Source organism: Phodopus roborovskii, unplaced genomic scaffold (assembly GCF_943737965.1).
Source record: "Phodopus roborovskii unplaced genomic scaffold, PHOROB, whole genome shotgun sequence".
NCBI classification, from domain to species: Eukaryota; Metazoa; Chordata; class Mammalia; order Rodentia; family Cricetidae; genus Phodopus; species Phodopus roborovskii.
Window position 1 is genome coordinate 4,410,099 of NW_026126412.1, and position 24,401 is coordinate 4,434,499.

Sequence of the window (24,401 nt, forward strand, 5' to 3'; positions counted from 1 at the left end):
CTTATGCTGTTACTGCAGTGGAGACCCAGCTGTCCATGTTTACCTAACCAGGGTGTGAGACGGTGTGTCCATCTGTGAGGGGTTCTGCAAGCACTCAGGCATGCTCTTAGGTTTGAATTTAGGGACCTTTAAAAATACTTGTCATTCTTTTTTCTACATTATTTCTTTTCCTTTCATATTATACCATTTCAAACAATCATATAATGTGTTTTGGTCAAATCTACCCTCCATTACCTCCTTTGCAATTTTCTTCCATTCCTCATAATTCCACCAATATTCCTTCTCAATTTGATGTATTCTTTTTTTAAGCCCACCGAGTCCTGTTAACTATTTAAGTTTGGAGCATATACTTAAATTGTTAAGCATTAACAGATGTATAGCTTATAAGATTTGCCCATTTTGTAGAGTCACTTTTAGTATTTGTGTTATAGCACAGTGACTAACTTAGTTTAGTTACTATCCAGGCCAGAACCCTTAGTGAAAAGAGTACTAATGTTTGCAACAGTTTAAGAGATCGACTTCAGAAGACTACCTTGTACAAGTGGGAATGTGTGGCCCTCCTATTTATTTCAAATGATTTTTCTTAAAAACATGTTAGTAAGCCCAAATCACTTTATATATTTGAAGAGATGGAGATACAGGTGGGTAGAGTAGTTTTATGACCTTTCCAATTTTTCTTCCCTCAGCATGAATTTTTTGGTCACTGAAGAGTACATTGATAGCATATCTCAAAGGAAGTGTGCATTAAAAGTGTGGCAATGATTGTGAGAGGTCATTAACAACTGGCATCATTATATCTGTCATAAGATGCCTTGTCCCCCATTTACTTGGGAGTTGAATACTACTGTTATTCTCAGTTGAGGGTTTTTATGATCTCAACAATAAATAAAAAAAAATTATCAAACTTCAAGATTTCACAGTTATTTTACTTGCTGCCTGTTTTTAACTCTAACAGTATGCTGCCTTCCTCTGGACATATCTTAGGGCTTATCTCTGAGGAAAAAACAATGTCGATAAACTGCTTCTGTATCAAAAGAATAAAGGGACTCTTCCCCCGCCCCCTAGCTTAGCTGTGCTACTTGTGTTGCCAGGCTTCCTTGCCATCTCCAGTCATGGTGAATGGGCTTACGGGTGTTAGGAAAGTAGATTTGCCACAATGCTGCCCAACAGTTCTGTCCTCACCTCCAGGGAGGGTATGAGGCTGTGACTGCCCTATGCTCTGATTGCACCATTTGAAGCAGACATAATAATTCTCATGCTTCTGTCACTGATCTATGCCCTCATAGAAGTATTGCCCACAGATATCAAGGATAAAAGCAGCCCTACATAGAGTTTTCACTCATGGAAGGATTTTTTTGGAAAGTAATGTTTGCCATTAAATGCATTTCTGGACTGAGCGTTTTTAGAAAATGGGATGTATACATAGGATAGTTTGTTCTGTATATTTGCCTATTGTGTGCTGTATGTTCTGTCTACTGCTGCTTTTTCCTTGTTTAATAGTGAAAATGTTCCTGTAGTTGAAGTACATTTCTCATCTACATTGATACTCTCATGATAAAGTTGAGGCACAGAAGAAAAGTCAAAATAATTTATTTAAGATATCTTTCCTGGAATTGGCTGAAGTAAGTATCTGGTCCTGGGGAATCTGACTCTAAAGTCCTTACATTTAAATTACAAACAACTTCTTATGTGATAATTTGTTCTTTCATAAAAATAGGAAAAGCATATTTGAAGTGTGAACTGTGAGAGCTAAATGTGATTCTTGTGTGAATTTCCTGCTGGACAGTTCTGTCTTCACATTTCATCTACTGGAGTTTGTGTATCTTATTGTCATCACCAGAACAGCCAGTGCCCTGGAGGACAGAATAGAAATGTGACTGTCAGAGCAAACATATTTGTGTTGTGAGTTGTATGTCACTGGGTTAGGCTTAACCAAAAGAAGGAAGAGAGAGACTGTCTCTGTCACTGATGTAACAGAAAAAAAATTGCCAAATCTAGTGCCAGCTGTTTGGCACCTTGGTGCACAGTGTGGAATGCTATTTGTTCAAGACTCTCCAGGAAGAGTGTTAGTGATAGGAGAGGATTGTGTAAAATATTGACACTAATCAAACCATATATCAGCTATATATATAAAAAAAAGCAAAAAACAAAATACTGCCTAGAGTTACAATGATAGGGTGAATGGTATTAGCTTTTACTACTCTTCAAACTTTGGAAACTACTTAATCTGAAATTCTACGCAGTGGATTTCTAGAGGGATCTAATCTATATACACACGTGTCTTTAAAAGCTACCCCAAAGCTCATCTGTGATGGATCCATGCTTACACAGTAGTCATGATCGTTGGGTATATGAACTGCAGTCCTGTCAGATCCCAATCTGAAGGAACAGGCATAATTTGATTTCCTTTCAGAATACTGTTTCCTGTACAAGACATTCACATGCTGTGACTTTCAGTACATATGTGTAACACATGTCATAATGGAATAATAAGGCATGCATTTTCTGATGGAAGACTTTTAACCTATTTCCTTCATGTTTAAAACAGTCTCTATAAAAATGTAGCTATGCCCCTGCACATGTATGCACATACCCCTACACCCAACCCATAATGGCCTTTTTCAGGAGGTCTTCTGGCTTTTAAACATGAGGACAAGTAAATATCCTGAATGGCAGAAATGCAGGAAGTAAAGTCATGACTTCTTTCATATTAGAGTGGTGCCATCCCAGTTCAGAACCCCCTCCTTTAGAGTTGAAGTACTCTTTAGGGTTATTTAATTCCCAAAATCTGAGAGCAGACTGAAAGATATGCTAAAGGCTTCAAAGCAGGATGTCCTTAAGACATCAGCTTATTCCTGCTTCAAATGAAATCAATACGTGTCTTTCCCTTAATTTAATTTAAATTACATTAAATTTTCCATTTCTGTGATTCTTTGACAGTTTCATACATGCATATAATGAATTTAAGTAGTTTTCAACCATTGTTCCTTCTCTAATTTCTCTTCTTCTGCTGCTGAAACTGTTCTTCCCAACAAGTCCCCTCCTACTTTTGTGCTTCCTATGTGGGTGACATGTTAAGTTTCATTAAAGTCACATGTACCAGCATGGAAGGAGATTATTCTCTGGAGCTTATCAGTAGCTACACTACTGAAGAAAATGACACCCTCTTCTCCAGCAACTAGGAACTGCTCAGGGAGGACCTCTCCACTATCCATGATGAGATGTTGCTGTGTCCAGGCTTGTGAATAACCACAGCTTCAGCGATTCCATGGACACAGCGACCATGTCATAATGTTGACAGCTCATTGTGAAGTTCCAGAAGAATTAAGCCTGGAGGGAAGTCCATACTTATACATACTAGGGGAGACTAAATCTTTAAAATGGCATGAAGCATCTAGATTTGGCCAGGGATTTATGGAAAAAAGTATCAGATATATCAATGAGGGCTTTGAGGAAAACATGGTGAAGTAAAATAGGTGTCAAAAAAGATTTTTTTAAAAAGGCCAATAATATGATTCCTGGAAGAAGACAATAGCCTTGCAGAAGGGCCAGACCTTTGTAGGAAGAGAAAGATTCCCACTGGTGGCCCAGGGTCCATTACTCCTCATCTTGTCACATGACCTCCACAAGCCATCAATTTGACCGTAGTTGCTTAAGACTTCAACACTAACCTTGGAAAAAAACACAGAATAAATGATTTCTCCATTGCATTTCAGCCCCATCCAAAATATGAATAATATGAACCCAAATACACATGACACATTTTTTTGACCTGTTGAAAATACTTGGGATTGAGTTGATTAAATTTTTGTTAGACCAGAAACATTCAAAGCAGTGAAAGTAAACGCAGATTAATTCACATTGAACCTAAACTGAAACAAATATGAGGAGACCACTGTGTAGAATTAATAAGAGGGAAATCAAGTGATAGGATAAAATAACTTATATACTAACATCAATTTAATTTATAAAAATAATTTCCTTTTAGTAGTTTGGAAAGAACAATGCCCAAAATTCCCAAATATTGTCTATAAATGTTTGTTTTCATTTAAATGGACTTTGTTATATAAAATAAATAAAAAAAATTTCCTTTTAACCTATGCACTTTTTAGTTCAGAACAGTAAATGAATTTTTAAGCACTCTTGATTTTGTAATTTTGATCATAACTGGTTCCTAGCTTGGCATGTTTTTATTTGTTCTTATTAGTTTTTTAGCATTCCTTACTGATTTGGACTTATCTTTTTAATTATTTTTTAACTCAAGTGCTATTGAAGAGTTAATCAGGTATTTTTAATGACATATATGATATTATATACACATATATATGTGTATACACACACACACACACACACACACACACACACACATATATATATATATATATATATATCAGTGTGTACATCTTCAAACAGGCCACAATTTTCTTGACCTGTGACCTTTTTTTTTTTTAATTTTTAAATTTTTTATAGCTTCTTTATTGACTCTTTGGGAGTTTCACATAATGTGCCCCAATTGCATTTACCCAGTCCCCCCATGTCCTCCCATCATTCCTGCCAGGCCTCCCCACATAAGGAAGCAAATCAAAGTAAGTGAAAACAAAAACAAAAAACAAGCAAGCGAAACCATAACCAAAACAAAACAAAAACCACAACAGAAAACTCTCTTTGCTTCTCCTGCCTCTCCAACAGCTCTTCATTCATCCTGCTGGCAATGGAGGCTTCAGTGTGTCATATAGCACACTTCTTTGTCCCATGAATTTTACTACCAAATGTCTATTGCAATGAGTCGCTGGTCTGGTTCAAGGCCTCTGCTTTCTGGTACACCGTCATCACTGGGTCTTTACTGGAACTCCTATGGGATATCCTGTGGCTGCCGTGAGTTTTGGAGATCTTGCAGGTATTGTTTTATAGGACTAGACCCTTCACCAGCTCTAGCAGATCATAGTTGGAGGTAAATGCTAGGGTTGGTCAACCCAAGGCATGGCTGTGGACATGGATGGTAGCCAAGCTGGTCAGTTTGGGCCCCTGGGACCACCCACCTTTAGTAAGTTGGTGGAGTCAGTTCCCCTACATACAAGGCATGAGAGTCAGTTCACCCTGGCCTCAGGGTCAGTTCACTGGGGCCTGTAGTAAGGGATGGGGCCATATCTCCTCAGTGCAGGGGACAGCTCTTTTGTTGCAGTGCCCAGTGAGAGGTAAGGCCAACTTCCCCAGGGCCAGCAAAGGGTGTGGCCAGCTCAACATGGCCCTCTGATTTCATCTTGCATAATTCCTAGGAACTCCTGAGGTGACACAGGCCACAGACATCCACACAGACCTCAGCTGTAGCTGGGCCACAAACCCAGGAATGGCCCTCTGCAGCAGCTTGGGTTCAGGTGTGACCATTTTCTTAACAGGTCTCAGGTTGTTTCTTCATCACTTATTGTAAATTTAAGTATTATTTATGGCTAAAATAGGAAATAAGTTAATAATCCATACTAGTGAATATGTTATTTTCTTTAAAATGTGTTGAATGGTTTTATTAATATTATACACATGCAAATATTAATTGTGACTTACCATTCATTGAAGGGAATAGAGGAAGTCCTGAGTGTATGAACTCCTGAGAGGGTGTGGATTGTTGACATGTTCCTCAGACCCATTAGAAGTCAGCAAAGCCCGCTCCCTGCATGAAGCATAGAGGGGCAGGGGAAATGTTGATGGTGTGTGCAGATAATTCCACTGTAGCTTTCTCTCCCCAGATATTTATGGCCTGAAGACTGTGTGACCCCACAGAGACTGCCCGTGCCAAGATTAGCTAAGCCTGCCCTCATGGCTCAGCTTCTCACTGTGCATGTATCTGTCATTTCTTTGCTTATTTCATACCCTGTTAGGTTATTCTCTGGAGCTGTGTAAGAACATGGTCGTATATAACTTATTAAGCCATGGAACTTTAGGATGTTAACTATATGGGATACTGAAATCTTTATTACTTCTATTGTGTGAAGTTGATACAAACTGAAATGAGATAGCATTATTTCTTTCTGAAAGACTGGTTATACATGTTAACTGAATCTTAAGTGTGATTGTCCAAGGGGATTACTTAGTAAGTACTCCATTGTGTAAATGTACCACATTTTCTCCATCCATTCTTCTGTTGAGGGGCATCTAGGTTGCTTCCAGGTTCTTGCTATTACAAATAATGCTGCTATGAACATAGTTAAACAGATGTCCTTATTGTATGAATGTGCATCCTTTAGGTATATGCCTAAGTAGAATTACTGGATCTTGAGGTAGTCCCATTTTCCTGAGGAACCGCCATACTGATTTCCAAAGTGGCTGTATGAGTTGGCACTCCCACCAGCTGTGGAGGAGTGTGCCCCTTTCTCTACATCCTCTCCAGCATAAACTGCCTTTAGTGTTTTTGATTTTAGCCATTCTGACAGGAGTAAGATGGTATCTCAGAGTTGTTTTGATTTGCATTTCTCTGATGGCTAAGGATGTTGAGCAGTTTCTTAAGTGTCTTTCATCCATTCTAGTTTCCTCCATTGAGAATTCTCTATGTAGTTCTGTACCCCACTTTTTAATTGTATTATATGGTTTTTGGTAATTAGCTTCTTGAGTCCTTTTAATATTTTGGAAATCAGCCTTCCGTCATATGTGGGGTTGGTAAAGATCTTTTCCCATTCTTTGGGCTGCCATTTTGTATTGTTGACTATGACCTTTGCCACACAGAAGCTTCTCAGTTTCAGGAGGTCCCATTTTTAATTGTCAATCTCAGTGTCTGTGCTACTGTTGTTATGTTCAGGAAATGGTCTTCTGTACCAATTCATTCAAGGGTACCTCCTACTTTCTCTTTAAGTGGTTCAGTGAGGCTGGGTTTATGTTGAGGTCTTTGATCCACTTGGGCTTAAGTTTTTTGCATGGTGACAGATATGGATCTATCTGCAGTCATCTTCACACCAGTATCCAGTTATTCCAGCACAATTTGTTGAAGATGCTTTCTTTTTTCCATTGTAGTCACAGGGAGTCTCACCACTGCTGGATTTGGCTGCAGCCATGTTGAAATAGAAGTGAATGACTGAAAATTAAAAAGTTTCACGGATTTGCCCCCATCTAAGTAACCAATAGTCAGATGGTGGTGATGTTACACACCTAGTATCCCAGAATTTGGTAGGCAGAGGCAGGTAGATCTCTGTTTGAACCCATCCTGATCTCCAGAGTGAGTTACAAGATAGCCAGGGCTGTTACAAAGAGAATCCCTGTATCAAAAATAAATAAATAAATAAATAAATAAAAATAAAAAAAATCAAATATTTGTGATTCTTTGACATGAGGTTCATATGTAAATATCTCTTTAAGATCCTCATGAATTTGGCCATTCCATGTTTCTAAAAATAAATATCAAATTTATTTTTTAAACTGCAAATTTTTATAGGACTGTATGGCTATATCATTTTGAACTAGAATGTGATGTAAAGTTGCACATAGCGTATCAAGTATGTAAAGTGTCTGCTTGGTGGATGTTTTCTCTTCAATCATCTAATAACTGCACCCTTCCTGTTTTTATACTGTTAATCCCCAGACATGTAGTATTTGCACTAAGTCCTTAGCCTGTTCGTTACTTAATTTTATTTCATTTCTCAAGTGGCTATCAAGATTTAGTGTCTTGAGATAATTCCTTAAGTAAATCTGCATGTCATAACAACAACCACAATAAAACCCAAGTGAAAATGTATTTATTTATTTATTTATATTTAAATTTGAAACTAGCTTGTTTTGCAAATCAGCAAATGGTGTCCTTAAATTGTAGCCTTATCAATTGCTTTAGCTATCTATGTTTTCATGTTTAGGAAATGAGAGGAAGGACGCAAAAATTCTTCCTTAGATGGATTCGTTGTTGTGATTTTTTTTAATGACCTGATGTTGATGCATTGTTTTATCTTCTCATGCCAATAGTGATGCAGTAAAAACATAATGTAAAGATGCTAGCACAACTAATACTGAATTATTTAACTGGATTGTTATATGAGCTAAGCCTTTAAGACAATGCTAATGCAGGGGGTATTTTCTGCAAGACTATTATTTTGCATATCAATATTAATTTTAGTGTCTCCTTGCTATAGAAAATATAAGCACACCAAAGTACAAGAGTTTTAGGTGCAAAAAAATGCTTCTGAGGGAACATCAGCAGTGAGTTAGCTGCTTTTAGGTAGTTTTTATTAATAGGTATGAAAATGCAGAATTTAATCTGAGAAGGGAAATTGATTTTGACCTGCTTAGCTCAGAATATGGGAGAGCCTTGTCTGTCTGGGCTTGTGTCTTACAGTGTTCCCTGCAGGAGATTTCTTTACCGTGCACAGTTCTCCCTTTTGTTGAGTACACTATTGTGTTTTTGATGGACAGTTCATAGGAACTAACAGCAAATGGTGGAGAAACAAAAACGGCCCTTCTTCTTCAGTGTAGGGTCACTGATGGAAAGTACCACATTGTGACGGAACATGAGCTTTGATTTTTGTTACGTTTTCTTAAATTTTGATATGCCACATCTATATCAAAGGTTGATATAGCCTTTGCTTCATTTGATATACAATTTTTACTTTTCTCTTTTCTTATCTGGCTGGCCACTGGTGAAGTAATCTTCAATCCCAATAAAGGCCTTCTTTTCAGAAGATACTAAATTTCCTAAATATAACCTTGTGTGGGAGAAGTTAAAATGCAATAGTTTGTCAACATTTAAAAAAAAAAAAAAAAGCATATCAGAACGCAACATCGGATCAACAGACTGAAAGAGAATAGGAGAATAGTTTGTGGGGGTTTTGTTGGGGGGGTAATTGAAATCACCACGGAATTGCAGGGCCATGGTAAAAAGCAGTCACTCAAATTAGAGAACTAAAGCAAAACACCTTTCTTCACCGCCTGAAAATTAGTAGAGGAAAGTCCTGAAGAGCTAAAAGTGAGCCCCAGGTGCTGACTTCCCTGAAATAGGAAGTGATGGAAGACATTTATAAAAGAAACCCTCAGGGATTCCCTGTGATCCCTTTAATCCTTGAATTGTCAAGCCACATGGAAAATAATAGAGCTGTGTCGTTCCAAGACTTAAGTGGTATTAGCTTTTTGAAAGAAAATGTTGGCCTTTTCATATCCGTGGACAAGAATGGGATATGTATTCAAATAGAAAAGAGTAACTTTGAGCCAAGGATGCATGTCTTTTTTTTTTTTTTTCATTTTTAATATAGTGTTGTCTATGACTAAGCAGGCTGTATCATGGAGAAAAAATAGAGCTATGTTTATTCTTCTTTTTTAAAACAGATGATTCAACGAGAAGCAGATGTAAAAAGTAAGGTGACTGCTGTGGCATTGACAGACTCCGTGCACAATGTGTGGCATCAAGAAGCTGGCAAAACCATCCGAGAATGGATGAGAGAGGTGAGACCTGGTTTTGTTCAGTGCTGAGAAGAATGGAGATAAGCCTTTGTGTCTGGAGTCCCCACAAACTTACATTGCCTCCACCTGAATTCTCTAGAGAGAGGGTACTGAGACAGAATAAAAAGTCTAGATGCAGGCAAAATAATAAAAGAGTACTTCGAGAAGAACAAAACTTTTTAAAAGCATCCTTTCTGCCCACCACTGAATGGAATGGTATGTATGTATACAGTATACATTAGAATATTGGCTGAAGAAAGGCTTGATGTCATGCTTCATATTCCCTACTACTTAATTTTTATGGCTATTTAGTATTGCAGCTACTTAGTTGCCAGAAAGAAGTTTTGTGTACATTCTGTCTTGTCCTTTCCTCCTGGAAATTGATTGGTTCAATCCTGCCAATAGGGTAGAAGCAGTTAAAAGCAAACTGAAGACTATTGGAGATGCTGACCCTCCTCCACCTAGAAAAGCTGCTTATTGCATGTCCCTGGTGCATCTGAACACTAACAAGAATCTACAAAACATGACATGTGTCTTTTTCAAAATCTTCATTTGTTATTCAGTCTATTGATCTCATTACAGACATCCCACTGAAAATTCCTTTCTATTTATATTTACCTTGCTATTGTATTTACCTTGTCATAAAACGTTGACATTAGCCTCATGATAATATGTCAGTAATGATCATTTACATCAGTAATTTCTCAGCTATTGTACTTATGCCAGTTCATTCTTTTCCATTCGAAGTCCTTTATGAAAGTCAATCTAAGTGACCAATGATCACATATACACGCACACACATATATATGAATGCAAGCACACACATACATGCAGATATATACATGCACACATGCATGCACGCACCCAAACACATGCACGGATAGATATATACAGACATACACTCTGACATATGCATGCACATAGACACACATACACACTCATGCATGCATGTACATATACATATACACATGCATGCATGTAGACACATATACAGACACACTCATACACACACATATGTATGCATGCACACACCAACATATGCACATACAGACACAGAAACAGAAGCATGCATCTATACACACAGACACAGTCTCTCTCATAAACCTTTAAACAAAAAGGTTAAACTATTTGGAAAATGTCCTTCCTCCTAATAAAGACTTCTAGCTGTGTTATCGTGTTGATTAGCTTCATTATTTTGCCAAATACTGGCTTAAATTTGGAAGTAAACCGTGCTGGCAATTGCTTAATCATTCCTGTTATAGTAAAGACTGAATAAAGTCATGGTTTTGTTTATTTCGTAAGCAACAAATTAATGTAATAGTGATTTATATTAAGCATTATTACTATAAAGCTCTTAAATATTTCAAGTCTATCAATTTAGCAAACAACAGACTACAAGTTAGATTTGTATATTATGTAATTTTAAAATGCCATTTTCTCTTAAAGAAGGGTCAAAGAGGACTTCTTTAGCAATCCCTGAAACTGAAACCTTTCTCAGATGAAAGTCGAAGTGTGGATGCTAAAGCCAAGAGGAGGAGTCAAAAGTGTCTGAAATGAGCCCTTATGGACATTTCTCCTGTGAGGTTCTGTTGATGCTGAGAGTGTGGCATGACCCTCACCTGAAAGTCTGTGACCAGTCTGGAAGTACAGTCCTACATAATGATCCTGCACCCTCCTTGACACCCTTCAAATCTCAGTGTAGGCCTGTCGTAGGGTTTTTGTTGCTGTGAAGAGACAGCATGACCACAGCAACTCATAAATTAAAAAAAAAAATATTTAATTTGGGGTCTTACAGTTTCAGAGGTTTAGTCCATTGTCATCATGGCAAGGACTCATGGCAGCATGCAGGCGGACATGGTTCTGGTGAAGGAGCTGAGAGTCCTACATCAACAGGAAGTTGTCTGTCTCACTGGGAGTAGCTTGAGCATAGGAGACCCCAAAGCCCATCCCCACAGTGACACACTTACCCCAACAAAACCACACTTCTAAATAGTGCTACTGCCTTTGAGTGGCCATTTCATTTCAAAACACCACAAGGACCTGGTCAATGATACACAGTGATGTCTAAGTCATAAAAACTCCATATTAAAGATTAACCTTTAAGGCTATCATTATTTACAATGCATGCAAGTGTAAAAACAGGAGTAAAAACAGAGACTCGGCTAGTAAAGGAAGATTGTCTAATACCTTGCACAGAGTTAGCTATTATTTTACAGTCTTTTTACTAATGTTTTCATTATTGGAAAGTCTCACACAGTGTATTTTGATCATAGTCACACATGCACTCAACTCTTTCTGTATTGACTCTCTCCACCTGCACCTCTGTTATTGGTGTGGAGAGATGGCTCTGTGGTGATACACTATTTATGATTTACTAAAGCTTGCCTGAAGAACAGAAAGCAAAGCAGCCAGCTACTGGCACTTACCTCTATCTCAGCTCAGACCAAAGGAGTGATCCTTAGACTGCTCCCAATTTCACTGCTCCTCAGATTCACTCAGACTGCTATGCTCTCCTCCGTGTAGCTATGGACTAATTCTCAGACTGAATGACAGCTCTGAGACCCTTCTCCTGTCTCAAAAACTTCTCTAATGCTGGGATTAAAGGTGTGTGATCCCAGATCACTTTTGTGTGAGCTGTTTCTTTTAGGACTGAATCAATTTTGTGTAGTCAATGTGGCCTTGAACTAACAGAAATCTATCTACCTCTTTATCTGGTGTCCTGGGATTAAAGGTGTGCACCACTACCAGATCTCTATAGCTTGAGGCTGGCTTTGTTTTCTGAATCATCAGGCAAGCTTTAATAAATCATGAATAATATATCACCACATGGCTCAGCCATTAAAAGCTGCTCACAGCTAGATATACTTCCAGCTCCATCTAGAAGACCTGGTGCTTTCTTCTGGCCTCTATGGAAACCTACACACATGGCACGCGTGCGCGCACTCACACACACACACTCTCTTCTAGCTTGGTTTCTATGCTTTCCAATCCTATGCAGGTACTTGTTGGTTGCATAAGACATTTGACATTTTACTTTTCCCTGACTTTGCAGGAGAGATAAAAAATTTTCAGTATTTGCTGAGATGGAATTAAAATTTCAGGATCATAAAATGGTAGCCTGTATTTCTCTTTCAGTATGTGAGCTAAAGGTGATCTATCTTGTTTGTTTGTTTTGTTTTTTTTTTTTATGGTCAAAAAGTTCACTTGGTTCAGCTTTTAATAGTCAAAGTGAGTTAGAAAAGTGACAAATTGTCTACAGATTATAATGTCCCATCACTTTTGTTAGTACTAGAAAATTGTATAAGACACAGTTCTGCATGCGTGAGATGCAGGTGATCAGTATTAAGACTGGCATATCACCTGGGTAATAGCCTACTTTCATCAGATTTGGAGGCACTAGTAAGATGAATAATAATTAAAATATATACCTAATCGCTGCCTGTCTGTTGGTAGTGCTAATTGCTGTCATTGAAAAGACTGAATTGTTTAAGAAAAGGGGAGAGAAAGAGAAAGTCATTCTTCATTGAAGCTATCTCCCTGTATCATTGGGAACCTATTTTTAGTACCTATAGAAGTCATGATTTTTGAATTTATTAGGGGCTGCGATGAATGATAAAACAAATCATCCATTTACATATCTTGACACTGCTTTGGAGAATACTTATTTCTTACAAACGAGTGTCACATTGTATATAAAAGCTGGCTAATTGTGTGCTAATCTTCTGCATTATCTAGAATTCTCTGATGTGGTATTCTATCAATGGTAATATTAATTTTGCTTATTTCAAATGTATGAAATATCTTCTAAAACCCCATTTCTTTTATAATTTCTACTTCTCTTACATTGTGTAATTTTACATTCAGCTGCTAATTAAGATTAGGAATGCACATTATAGAACATGTGTATGTTCATACACACACACACACACACACACACATTTCAAACCATCAAGCTTTTGTCATACATAAAAAATACTAATATTTTATCTGTTTTAAATATAAAAAGAGTGAAAGTATTTAAGAACATTACTAGATGTGTTTGTTTTCGTGGGGTTTTTTTCCAACACAGTTCAATAGTTTCATTGATCCACTGTTTCTTACAAAGATCTGCCATGCTTTGTGAGCTTCTGTCTGTAATCTCATACAGCAAACCCTTCCTTTATGTTACCCCTGCTCTCTCTGGTCCCAGAACAGTAGGGTTGCCTTGACAAATCTATTCAAAAGCCATTCCTCGGCCTTTATTGGTGGGGACTGGGGCCTTTGAAATTTTCTCCTCACTGCAACACAGCTGACATCTTCTTCCAGACAGAATGAATTAAGGAAATACAATAAGACACTTGATCTACCAGTCAAGGACCCTTCCTCGGTGAGAACGGATTCCATGGTGCACAGCCAAGACAGCAAGCGTCTAAAACGCACAATACATACTGTTTACCAGAATAGCAGTCACCGATTTCTCCAACATGATTGATGGGAGGATTTTTTTTTAAATAGAATCTGTCTGTGGAAATTCTTTGTTTGTGTATCTGTGTTGTGAATATTTTTTAAAACTATATAATCACATCTTTTAAACCCGAATTTAGATATGTACGTAAGTTAATGAAAGAAATAGAGTGTTACTTCATCTATCTAAGTTGCAAATCATCATTATTCAAAGGCTGAACACTACTATTGCAGTCTTATGTCCTCAGACATGGCTATACTTCACCAGGCTGTATTTGTATGTAATTTTGATATACCCCTCATTGATGTGGGTCAAAGTAAAAATTAGAAGGGAGTATGGGCCAGACTTGAGGCTTATTTTCCATCACATCTAACTTTTCTTATAAATACATTAGATTATACTTTACAAGTTATGTGTCTTAGCATCAACATGTTGTTTGCTGACTTAGGAAAGATAAATTTTTCCACAGTCATTAATAGTTAGTGACTGTTTATGTAAGAAAAATCATTTAAAATTAATGGAATATAAATGCACTTCTAGAGATGTATTTTATAGAACAAATTTACCTCTTCAACCTAAAAATGTAGTTTTTCTTTCAGTTCTTTGTAATCAACATTGTATCTGTTACACTGCAGAACTGTTGCAACTGGGTTTCCAGCTCAGAACCATTGGACACATCTGTGGAGTCCATGCTGCCTGACTGTCCCCGAGTATCTGCAGGTATGTGTTTGATGAAAGGGGGGAGTGTGCTTCAAAGTGCAAGAGCATGCTGGTGAGATGTAGATGCTGTTTCATGAATTAAATATATTGATCTATCTCAAATTATTCATAACATATCACATATGCCTGAAACATTATCGAAACTTGTTTAAGTAGCTTAAAATATCCAGAGACTTAGGAAGATGAGTGGGTGAAACGAAACACTTCTTGGAGTGTTTCTCTTGGAGTTTAGGGAGATGAGACTGTCTAAAAAACAACAACTCACTAGCCATATAGAATCTCGGACAGATATTTGTCTCTGAGTACCAATCTCATAATATTTCAGGCAATCATACAATCTGGAGAAAATTTATTTTCATGCAAATATTTTAGGTGGACCTTGAGTGTAAGGTAGGATTTGGATGTGGGAAGGTGTGCAAGGTGGCATCAGAAACAGCACTGGAAGGAACAGAGCCAAAGTGGCCCTGAAAATATTGAGAAATAATAAAGGTTATCCTGTTCTGCCAACTGAAAGCAAGGATGGGAAACATTAACACGCCCAGGAGTATATGGATCTGGGAAGTGTTAAGATTCGTGTCTTGCTTAAAGAGTTTATATCTGAGCAAGAGGTAAAGAAAGTGCTATTACAGCTGGTGCGTGCCTTTAATCGCAGCACTCCAGAGGCATAAGCAGGTGAATCTCTGTGAGTTCAAGGCCAGCCTGATCCACAGAGGGAGTTCCAGGACAGGCTTCAAAGTTACACAGAGAACCCCTGTCTATAAAGAAATAAATAGGTAATGAGATAAGAAAGAATGTGCTATTACATTTGTATTACATTTGGCATTGCTTTCTAATTTTGGTTTTTGCAGCTTCCAGTAATTTTTAAGATAACACAGAGTGAGGAATGGATCTAGTTCAAATTAGTAAAAACAGTTGTCTGGCTGTGGCTATGAATGCTGGAAAATGAGCAGGAATTTGCAATACAAGCTATTCCATGTCTCAGCCATAGGTGACAGCTCGTCACCAAGTAAATGTGTTTATTATGTGAAGGTAACCATTTGGTGACTAATTCAAGTTCTAGGTGATATAATGTTGTTTATAGCTAAATATCATCATTAAAGCTTCACTGACCTTCACTGTTACTATAGCTTAGATTTTAGGTTTCTCAGTCAAGATTTAATCAGAGAAATAAAACTATTGTGAAATACCTATGCTGTCATACATTTGTATATGCATTTTATACAACCTGTTTTGGTTGCTCATGGTAGCTTTATGTTGAGAAATCACGGAATTAGCAAATACTGACTCAGTACTCCTAGGGAAATGCAGAGTGAGTTCCTTGTGAGCCTCTGATCATTTTTTTGATCAGCCAATCAATGCAAAGTCCTTGTTTTATATGTGTTTTTATTTAAACACACATCATATCACATGTATTGTTGACTCTTTCATTCATATTCATGCCCAACAGCACTGTAATTCATGCCTGCACGGCTTACACATACATTTCTCCATAATGTGTATCATAATTTTCTCAAACTAAGGAATATTAATTAGACAGTACCACAGCATCGTGTTAGTGGGATCATCTGAAATAGTGAAGTCAAAACACAAAAATGTGAAAAATATGGCACTAAGTAGTCCCTGAAAAGCTCACTTGTTTACAGTATTAAACTGTATTAAACAGTATTAAACAGTATTAAAACTGAAGCAAGAAGGCAGAGAAGGGTCTTGTTGAAACATGAATGATGGTTTTATAACTCTGTTTATGTATGTAAATGACTACAAAAGTGTCACAAATGTTGATTTGGGAGTTACAAGTAAGTTATAGTGGGCAGTTGGATATGGAAGTCTGCAATACAGAGAGTATGAAGACCATTATTTTATCACTATAGAAGACAGGATTTTTTTTTTTCTTTTACTGGTATTTGACTAGAGCTAGTTAAAACAGGCTTTATAAAGACAATAATTTGCACTGGTTCCGGGACTTTAATGCCCAGAACATTTAGTTATGGAAGTTAGATGTAAAGTAAAAAAGAACAAGAGTGGGCTAGGACTTATAAGCAAGAGATGGACCTATCACACTTCGTATTGCCTCTGCTGACGTGTTGTACCCACATCCTATAGAAGTCTATGTCCTTTATCATGGACTTAAGTAATCACATGCTTGCTCCAGTTGTCAGAGATGAGGAAGGAAAGCCCAAGGGAAGGAAGAACAAAAGCTATCCTAGCTACTGCTTTACACCACAGGATGATCCAAAAGGCAAGTGTCCAGATATATTTGCAAGGAATAGCTGTTACTCTGCCACTCACAAATCTGTCTCACCCCCAACCCCAAGCATGCACAAACACGCACGCATGCACACACACACACACACACACACACACACCCTTCTGTACCTTCATAATAATAACCATAGTCAAATTTATAGTTTTACACTCATATGCACCTCCTTAATGCATGATCTTGTCAGGCATGATGGCTTACACCTGCAACTGTAATACTTGACTTAGGTAGGAGCATTACTACAAGTTCAAGACCAGACTTGGTTAGTCCTCAAGTAGGAGCAGTGAATTCCAGCCAGCCTGGGAACCACCTACAGACATACATATCAATAAATAGCAAAATAAGAAATACTACTAGTTTCTTCATTTTTGAAACTGTTCATGTAGTTATAGCTGGTATTTATAGCTGCCTTCTACTATGAATTCAGTACTCCTTTGGATTTCAGCTGGTTAAGATTTTTCACGTAGTGAAATGACCCACCCCTTTGTTCCTGGATGTCCTGCTCAAGTTAGAGTCTTATAATCTATTGAGCATAGCTACGGGAAGTACCAACAGGCGGTCTAGAGGTTATCTTACTTTTCTATTTCTGTGATAACTCCATGACCAAGACCATTTTAAAAGAAAATTGTTTACCTGGGGCATACAGTTTCAAAGGGTTAGAGCCCATGATGATGGACCAAAGGCATGGTAGCAGGAACATCTGAGATCTTACATCTTGATACTCAAGTAGGAGAGAGAGAGAGAGAGAGAGAGAGAGAGAGAGAGAGAGAGAGAGCTTACCCCCCAGTGCCACACCTCCTAATCCTTCCCAAAAAGTTCCACCAGCTTGGAATCAAGTATTCAGATATATGAGCCTGTGGGGGCCATTCTCTTTCAAACATCACACAGGTGATGTTTTTCTTACCCACCGTGTGGGAGCAGCTCAGTTTTCACTTGGAAATAAGGGCATGTCATCCAGATAAGAGAGTAGTAGCATTCATTCCCCATTGCTTCTAGAGCATCAGAAAATCAAAGTAGAAAGATGATGGTTTCAATTTTCATTTCCGTGGCATCCTTGTTGTGGTATCAATGAAATATTCCTTCTTGTAGAACCAAGACTTCAGAGCAGAAATCCTGGAGTCATAGCAGTGGGAAGCCGCTGTTTTATTAGTAGATCATTAGGGCTATCAGTTAGAGAGGTGAGTCCCACTTCTATTCCTTCATTCCCAGATCAAAAGTAAATGGCCCTGTCTGTTAAGCACTGCCTTAGAGGACACACTGTTTCAGCTCCACCAGGTGCTGTCACCTAGCAGGTATCATAACTGAATTTTCAAAAGATCGTTCACTATTCTATCAAGCCTGCTGCTGAGGTACAATGGGGACATGGTAAGGCCTTGGAGTGCTAGCAGACCTCAGACTCCCCCTTGTTTATTGCTGCTCAGTCTGATGAAAACCAGCTGCTGTGCTGTTCTGTGGAGCAACTGGCATGGGAAGGAACTGGTGCCTCTGGAAAGAGGCCAGTAAGGACTTGAGGTCTGCCAACAACCACATGAATGACCTCGAAAGAGGATTCTCCCCAAGTTGAACCGTGAGTCAAATGCAGCCCAAGGTTGATTGTTGCTTTGTGAGAGACCCCCTGCAAATTCATTCAACTAAGCTGTGTTCAGATTTCTGATCCACAGAAACTGAAGTTATGAATGAGTATTGTTTAGGGTGTGGTTCACTCCACAGGAAGAGGTAGTTAATACTGCAGATTTCAACTTCAGCTCTGGTGGGTCATGGTACCCTATGCAGCAACACCATGATGGGTTAGAGTAAAGCCTTATGAGGCTCACCTTCTGATACTGTGGGCCTGCAGGGCAATTCCTTCTAGAAACACATTGAAAAATTCACTGAATATTGTCTGTTTTGATCTCTGTTTCCCTCCTTGTCCATACTCCCCTGTTAGGCTTTGCTGACCGTCAAAAACATGTTCTGGTTTGGTACCCCCCCACACACACACACACACTTAAGTTTGCATCGTCATCTAAATGATTCAGCCATTCTCTGACAAGTTTTTTATTTCCCTTAGAGCAGAACTTACAACTCTGTGGAATCCTCTTATGGGTTGGAGTTAACAAACAGGAGATATCATACCAATTGCAGCAACACGACAGTCACACACTCAAGACTAGGCTGGAATACATAGCTTGTGGATAGCCCAAACAGCCTGGGCGTTATAGCAATAGTCTTCCTCACAACAATAAAAAGATTATTAATATAGTAATTATATATATATATATATATATATATATTCAGTAGTATACATTCATCTGCTCCTCGAATATTAAATACTTAGCTCTGGGTACTGTTCTGGAGCTGAAAACAGAGCAGTTAACAAAGCTTCCCTTTGCTGTCTTTTCCCTTGGAGTTAAAACAAGGAAAAAGCTCCTGGCCCTTCTACTATCAGATGCTTTCTTCTTTGGAGCTGCCATCAGCACCATGTGGCTTCAAATGCTTGGTGTTGCAGCTGGCATCTCTAATTCTACCTCTCATTCTACCTCCTAACAAAAGAAAATTGTTTTCGTCCAAGTTTCCCTCAATATTAACTTAGCAAAAGGTACTCAGGAAATGCACACAAGGAAAATAAAGAGGTAGTGAGACAGGTAGTAAGGACAGGAGGGGGTATGATCAAAAGAGGCTTAAACATGTTTATTGTATACATATGTCAAGACATCTTAGCATACTTCATAAGTATGTGAAATAAGAAAGAACACATGCTACTCTAGCAGAGGGCCTTAGTTCAGATCCCAGCACCTGTGTTGGGTAGCTCACAAACACCTGGGACTCTTGTTCCAGGGAGATGCAATGCATGTGTACTCCATGGGCATCTCCACTGAGGTGCAGAGGCAGGCTCGTGCAAGCACACACACAGGCACACGCACGGACACGCACATGCATGCGCGCGCACGCACACACACACAGGACAAAAACAGACAGAGACACACACATATAGACAGAGAGACAGAGACAGACAAAGACAGACATGCAAATACACACACTTTTTAAATGATAATTTTCTAATGAAAGGAACAAGAAGCCACAGCCTCAGCAAAGCTATGGAAAAGTGGGTGCTTGGGCTTGTTGGTATAGGTTGTAGTGGTGACAAAGGGGATGTGGAAGACAGAAGAATAAATATCCTCAGAAAGGATCCACACTCCTCAGTGATACCTAGGTTTGGTGTGGGGAGATCTACTGCTACTTTTTTAACAGTGTGTATTTGAGAATTCTTAGCTCTCTGTCAAATGAGTGGGTTCCTATTTTTTGTTCTAGTGTCTCACCCTATTAAAATCAGTTGGATCCACTGTTTCTTAGAGAATAAGATGATTGACCAATAGGGTCTTTGTTTTATAGTGTCCATGGTTGCTAGTTTGTTGTAAAACAGTTATTTTGTACAAATGCTATGTGAACAAGTTCTGTAAACTCGAGAGAAGTGGTTTTAATTCCTCAGAAAGAAAATATTATTAGAATTTAATGGAATGGAATGCGTTCTTATTGTTTTTGAATTTTGAACCTTTTCACTTGTTTTAAAGTTACTGTTGATTATTTCGTCCTATAGGAGTGAAAATCCATTTGAAAAAATATTCTCTCTTATATGTCCCTGCCACTGCTTCTATTTATAAAAAGCTTAGTTATTCATGTTTCCCTGTGTTCCCCTATTTTGGGAGGTTCACAAAATAGTACATGGAAACTAGACCCAGAGAAACGTAGGAAGCATGAAAAGGGAAAGGGGTAGTTGGACAGAATGTTCCAAGGACATAGAAATCTAGAGACAGTAAAGGCTGGAACAAACGTGAAATAAGGGAAAGCTGACATGAGATGCTGTCTTGTGTTATGTGTGGCTCAAGCCAATTGAATAGCAAATAGTACATTTTACTGTGTTTGAGGCAGCATTTTCTTACCATTTTCAGGGTAAGAGGGCAGGAAACTGTAAATATTTGGAAAGAGATGATTTCATCAAGCCTTGTTAACTTCTGACTCACGAGTCTGGTACAGCTGGCTTTTGCTGGCACAATACTGACAGGATACTCTTTATCATACTTAATTCTACCTGAGGCTGTAATTGGTTAGATGCTGGTGTGCTTTCAACCCTCTCCAAGGCCCCTCTCAGCATGTTCATACAGTCCTCATGTATTCGTTCAGCCAGTACAGACTACACACTAAGCCCTGTCTCTTTTGCTGGGCATCCTGTGCTGAATCTGAACAGATAAATGCCCCACCCAGAACTGCCTTTTTAACAAGGAAGATGGAAAATGAGCAAGACAGAAAGTATGTAGCTTTATTTAATGGTAAGAAAACATATAAAGCAGAAAGAGAGGAGATGAATGTTTGAAGGGTGGCCAGATAGGTGACTGGCATTCCTTAGTCGTGCCCTCCCTCCTGCTGCCACGGGAGTGATTCCTATTCAGAGATCCTTTCCTAGATGTTAAAGCTCTGAAATGACAACTATTTTCTCTCAGTGGTCTTTTCTTCTGAGTCCTAGGAAATATGATCTTTTCCCCTTGTACCTGCTTTACCAGTTTTCTGAAATTCATGGCAGTTATAGATCATGGTTGCCAAAAAATTATTAAGAGTTTGGCCACAGTTGCTGAAGCACCCTATGCACTGGTCACAAAGTCGATAGCACCCAGAGGTGAGCAGATCCTGCTACTTGACATGAAGGATTGGACCCCGACATGCTTGTAGATGTTGTGCCAGGCACCTGGAAGAGGGCCTTCTCTGCTCTATTCATTTTCTACATAATCTTGAGGCAGATACTAGTACTCTCTAGGTATGCATGTTGGCGTATATTCCCCAAGACCTTTATCCCACCTATGGTGGTTCTGACAGGCTTTTCTCTAGCATTTCAGTCCATTCAGAATACTGATAGGAAGCTAATCATATAATGTAAAAAAGAGGAAAAGAAAAACGTGTAGATGGCTATCTTGTGGTCTAAAACCCATAGAAAACTGAGCTGCATTGAGATGAGCCTTTTTTAACTTAGAAGAAGTGGACCATTGATTTAAAAAAAAAAAAAAAAAAAAAAAAGTGCCTAACTGCCAAGATATATGAACACAAAATTGAACGTTAGCAATTACTAGGGGTAAATTGAATTGGTGACAACATACTACACTAACCCTAATTTTTCTTTACTCCAATAGATCATAATAGTTGTACTGAATATTTGCTAAATAGTCACTTCACTATATTCCTGGAAATATATCTTGAGGAAATAACATTCCAGAGTTCATCTCTTTTTTGTTAGTAAATAATCACTTCCTTTCTAAAGATATCATGAAATGTCAACAGTAATTGTCTTCGAAAAGAGGTATGATGCAAAATGTGTACTCAAGTTAAGTTGTCTATTATGTTTTTAGACACATCTCTAGTTAATTAGGTAATTGAAAATCTATACTGTGCCTCGTAAACATCTTAAAATTCAAAACATATTCACATATGTGACACTGTATCAGTTCTACTGTGTACAGGGCTGAAGCATTCAGCTTTCCTCCTTCCATTCAAAGAGTATATTCTAATTTGTTAAGTGACGTCTCTGTGAGCTAACATAACTTTTCAGGCCGTTGTTGCTGTGGAACTGGCCTTGTGGCTTTGATTCATTAGCTGATCCCTCTGTTCATTGTTTCTGCTACATTATAATTATAGTGAATGTAAGCCATGAGTGTTCTGAGTGACCCCCCAAGAATTCTCTTTCCAATGAATCATTCATTAGAAATAACTAGAAGCTGAATCAATGAAGAGAATAATGGTTGTCACCTATATAGTTCAGTTTTGGTAACCTCTGATTTTGATCACAGTGAGCATAAGTAGTCTCACTTTAGAAATCTTACTTTTGAAAAATAACTTTTAAGTAGCCACCACATTTATTGTTGTTGTTTTACAACGTTCTAAAACAATTTGTGAAAACGATTTCAAAGAATTTGGCATTTAGTAAAGGTAACAACTTTCCTGCTACTGAAAGCTCCTCTTTAAAGATTGAAGTGTCAAAATCTTTAGAATTCTTTTGGATAAATAACTGAATAATATGAATTTTTATGTATTCTTTAAAATTAATTATGATTGTCAGAAAGGTTAAATTGGTCCTGGCTTTCTAACTTCCCTACCTAGAAATCCTTAGTCCTCCCAGTCGATAAAACCTCGTCGCCTCTAGCCTACATCCCTGTGTTCTCTGCCCATCTTGTGTGATTTTCCTGCGTCCACAGTCCACATGCCTTTCATTTCTCTTTGGACTGTGGCCTATGTTTCTCACAGTCCCATATCTGTTTCTTTAAGTATCCCTTTCTCATCTTGCTTCACTGCCTGGTGAGAGACAAATAGCAATTCATGGATGATCAATCTGGAAAAAATACTCCCAAAATAAGCTTCTTTGGAGAAACAACATCACTTTCTAGGGGTGATTCAGAACATCTAAAATCAATAATCCTTGATACTAAAATAAAACTCCCAAGTGAACATTAGTCACTATACATAGTACAAATATTTTCTACTCATAAAATCCTAAGATATTCAAAGTTGGTTATCAACATGTTAAAGTAGAGAATATGATTTTTGGTTTTTATTTCATCACATTTCTTAAAATATCATTCTTTCCAAAAGGAAATTACTTCTATTTATAGACTTTGTGAGATAATTTGATCAGTGACTTAAGTTTGTATGTGTGAAAATGGGTGTTGAAAGAGATTTTGAGATTCTGCACTAGTATCTCTGTCCACATTCTTTGCTAATATCTCCTTCAACTGTACATGTCTTGAACCACAATTCAAAATGTTGTTCAGGTAAGCAGAGCAAACATGCACCAGCTGGTTTGGATAACCATATAGCATAATCCTAACTGAATCAAGTTGTTTTGTATGGTTTCAGTTTCTCAAGCTTGAGAAGTAGCTCAGTTGGTAAAATGTGTATCAGACAAGCAAGAGCCCTGTGTTCAGATCCCCAGTATCCACATAGAAGTTGAGTATGGCAGTACATCTGTAATCCTAGTAATGGGGGCATGAGGACAGGCAGATACCTGGAGCTTGCTTGCCAGTTGGCCTAGCCTTGTTGGTAAACTCAAGGCCAGATGAGAGACCCTGTCTCAAAAAAACTAAAGTACAAGCAGTTTAGAAAGACAATTAACTTTGATCTCTGAACTCCACAGGCATAAGTAGGCAAAAACACACATATACACACACACTCATAGTCCCGCTGCCTCAGCTTTCCAAGTGCTAGAATTAGGAATGTGCTCTGACTAAAGCATCATCAAGTCAAATGTTAAAAGAAGTTTTAAAGCACAGACTTAGGCAGATTCTTTCTACCTCCTGAAATCTGTGGCCCTTATTATATCTCATGCCACCTAAATTAGAGTTCATTCTGAACCCTGTTCTGCCTGCTTCCTTTCATAAAGTTTCTTGACAAGATTTCAAGGACAGTCACTTGTAGAGGTAATAGTACCAAAGTCAGTTCATTTTAACTCTCCAAAAGCAATTCCCCAAGCACCTTTAGGTTTACTCAGCTTAAACAGGAGTCTGTCCTGCTTCTCATTTACTTCTCCGAGCCCAAGCCATGTGCTGAATT

General features: G+C 38.2%; 1 protein-coding gene across 3 annotated transcripts in view; it reads left to right on the top strand.

Annotated features, from left to right (window-relative positions):
• The window catches only part of Fam172a (family with sequence similarity 172 member A), a 377,012-nt gene that overhangs the window by 241,210 nt on the left and 111,401 nt on the right, over positions 1-24,401 (top strand). For all 3 annotated transcript variants that reach the window (XM_051182789.1, XM_051182788.1, XM_051182790.1), the window contains 2 exons: positions 9,292-9,408; positions 14,485-14,569. In XM_051182789.1, the coding sequence (XP_051038746.1) occupies positions 9,292-9,408; positions 14,485-14,569 (202 nt within the window). The remainder of the gene's footprint in view (positions 1-9,291; positions 9,409-14,484; positions 14,570-24,401) is intronic.